Source organism: Triticum dicoccoides, chromosome 3B (assembly GCF_002162155.2).
Source record: "Triticum dicoccoides isolate Atlit2015 ecotype Zavitan chromosome 3B, WEW_v2.0, whole genome shotgun sequence".
Lineage (NCBI taxonomy): Eukaryota > Viridiplantae > Streptophyta > Magnoliopsida > Poales > Poaceae > Triticum > Triticum dicoccoides.
This window is the reverse complement of record NC_041385.1, coordinates 821,690,163-821,693,027: the sequence shown is the minus strand read 5'-3', so window position 1 is coordinate 821,693,027 and position 2,865 is coordinate 821,690,163. Positions and strand designations below refer to the sequence as shown.

Here is a 2,865-nt window from a genome sequence, read left to right as displayed (position 1 = left end):
TTTACCATTTACCATCACCGCGGAGGAGGCAGATGGCAAATGGTTGATCACTTTGCTTCCGTCGTTAACGAAAGAGCTAGCAATTAACAAGTTCAAGGTTCACACTAATCCACACCCAACTATTCTCGTTAACTACTGTATCCAGCTTTCTCCAAACATTTCTACATAATAATTCAAAGCATGAATAAACCTAGCTAGCACAGAGGAACACCGGCGGTCCATTCAGCACGCCTTCCAGTAGAGGACCTTTGCATGACCTCTTCTTTCTTGCCCATCCTCTGCAAGACCTTGGCAAGCTCGACGTCCCTCTCGGAGTCGAAGTACAAAAAGTCCGTGTTTAGTATGCCTTCTGTGTCATCTAGTCCGCCATGAGTAATGTCGCGTGAGAAATAGTCGATGGAGTCATCCGGATAGGCGAGCTTACGTGCGGACTCCTGGCCGTAGTAGCAACGACCTGTTGGCAGAGCCAAATTTGCACCAAATGAACACACATTTATTTTGAGAAGTTTGCACTCCTTAAATACTTGAGAACTCAACATATTAAGGTTGAAAAGCCTACTTATTTCATACTTACCCATGGTATACGGTTGGGGCAGAGGGCAGCATACGGAAGGCTTTGACTGATCTTGATATGCCCACCAAAACTCGGCAAAGAAAAGTGTGTTCTTGGATGTCGATTTGGTAGCTGCCATGAAATTGACGTGGTAGCATTCATCCTGGTGACCGGTTAATGTTACGGCTACACCGCATATAAAATCCAAATCATATTTTGTTTCTGAAGGATGGCGACGCGCGTATTCCAGCAGTAGCTGTTCAATCCTACCGCGAATGAAGCTCTGCTGGTGAGCATAGGCCTCCCTCTTTCTTGTGAGAATGCTCACCGCCATCCGACAGAGTTTGGGAGCCGGCAGTGTCACCGCCTTCCGGGTTTCCTCTCTGAGGATGTTGTATATCTCGGTCAAAGACTCATAAGAAAGCGCGGTGTTGTTGGCAGTGGCACTAATCATCAAGGACCGTATCTGGTCTAGCTTCGTCGGCGCCAATGATGAAAGAAATGTTGCCCAAGCGGACGCTTGCGGGTGACGAGCAGCAGCGGCGGCGCTGGCAAAATGGTTGGGAGAGTTCCGGTGTAGATATGGCTGTAACATGGTGGCCAAGTCGCACTTCCTGTAGCAGAGGTACTTCAAGATCTCGTGCAACGGCAGATGCTTGCCGGAGTTGGCGTGCAGGAGAGCTACGAGGCCGTGCAGGGAGCTAGTGACCACCCTGAGCATGGTGAGGGTGTCAAGGATGTCGTGCGCCTGCGTCCCACGATCAGCCACGGGGAGCGGGAAGTTGGCGTCATACCAGACGGTACTGAGGATGATGTTGGAGACAGGGTCCATTGGGCCGTAGCAGTGGCCGGCTAGGAGGATGCCGCGTACATGGTGGCGCGCGGCGTAGCTTGGCAGCATGGCGAGCGCCTTGAGGTAGAATCCATGGATGGTGCCCAGGAGGGACATCTCCAGAGACCGTACGTACGGGCATTGTCGGGCCTCGTCCATGTCGAGAGACCCCACGTATGCGCAAGGGGAGTCGTGCGGCTCCGCCGTCGTGTCTGTCGCCGACGGTGCTGCGGTGGAGTAAGAGATTAGCGTGGACTGCGTGTCTTGAGGACGCCGTAGAGATGCGATGTGGTCGCCGGCTCGCTGGACAATGGTGGTGTACGCGATCCGGCCATCTCCAAGGTAGATGCAGCTCGTAGTGCCTTCTTCAAGCGGCGGCGGTGACTGCAATGTAGCCATGGCGGATATGTCGTCTTGGTGGCGCAGCACGTGGAGGATGTTCTTTACGTCTTGGACAGCCAGCCTATTCCGACCGCCATCGTGTCGTAGGATGGGGGCAAGTATCTCGAGCTTCTGCGGTGGAAGCCACGCCGTAGCGAGCGACACGAGGCTGTCCGGCGAAGGGTGTTGCATGTGCATAGCAGCGAGCCTGAGAGACTGCCGCGTCCTGCTGGAGCGAGGGTCCGGCGGTGCAGGACGGGCGTCGTAGAGCTCGTGCTCGACGAGCAGAACCGCCATGGCGATGTCGGCACGCGCCCAGATGAGGTACCGCCCGGCTTGCTCCTCGCTGAGCAGCCCGAAGTAGGCCCGCATGAACTCGAGGAGGCACCCGCTGGACCTGCACGCGACGCCGTGCCATGCATCCCTGCTCGAGTTTCGGCGGCGCGACGGCATCCTGAGTCCTGGAGCGGACGGCGCCGGGCTAGGGTTTGCGTCAAACTCGAATCCGTGTGGGAGGAGGGAGATTGTGTTGAGGACGATGTTGGTAACGGGATCGAGGAGGCCGAGGCAGAAGCCGCCGCGGTGGGCGAGCTGGGCCAGGTCGAGACCGTCCGGCATGTCCTCGACGGGCAGCCGCCGGAACGCCTCCTCGTAGTGGCCGACGAGGATGACGCGGAGGGCCTCGAGCGTGGCGGGCGAGACGGGGTCGTCGGCGAGGCCATGGTCCGTGAAGCAGGCGATGGTGCCCCTCGTGGGGTCGTACTCGTCGGGCGGCGGCGGCGGCATACGCATCGGATGGACCATGTATGGATGATCTGGTGGGTTCGCTGGAGTCTTGCAGGTGACGCACGATGGGTTCGTTCCGCTCGATTCTCTCGATCGCAGGTTTTGTATAGGGTAGGCTCGTTTGTTTCCTTTTCTAAGCGAAACGGGCCGGGCGTGTTGGGTTTGAGCCCATCTCATGCCAAAAATATATATGGACGCCACAAACACATGTATTTTCCTATTTGATCTCGAACGCAACCGAATCTGATTATCTGTCGTACCGGCCCGAGTCCAGACCGACAGAAGTCATCCACAGGTCTAAACATTTTTCGGT

The 2,865-nt window shown here is 56.3% G+C and overlaps 1 protein-coding gene across 1 annotated transcript; it reads right to left on the bottom strand.

Annotated features, from left to right (window-relative positions):
- Window positions 1–95: 95 nt before the first annotated feature.
- On the bottom strand, window positions 96–2,570 carry LOC119280172. Its single transcript, XM_037561119.1, has 2 exons — window positions 575–2,570; window positions 96–454 (listed from the first exon to the last, which is right to left on the bottom strand). The coding sequence occupies exons 1-2, from the start codon at window positions 2,568–2,570 to the stop codon at window positions 195–197; spliced, it is 2,256 nt and encodes a 751-aa protein (XP_037417016.1). The 3' UTR covers window positions 96–194.
- Between the last annotated feature and the right edge of the window lie 295 nt (window positions 2,571–2,865).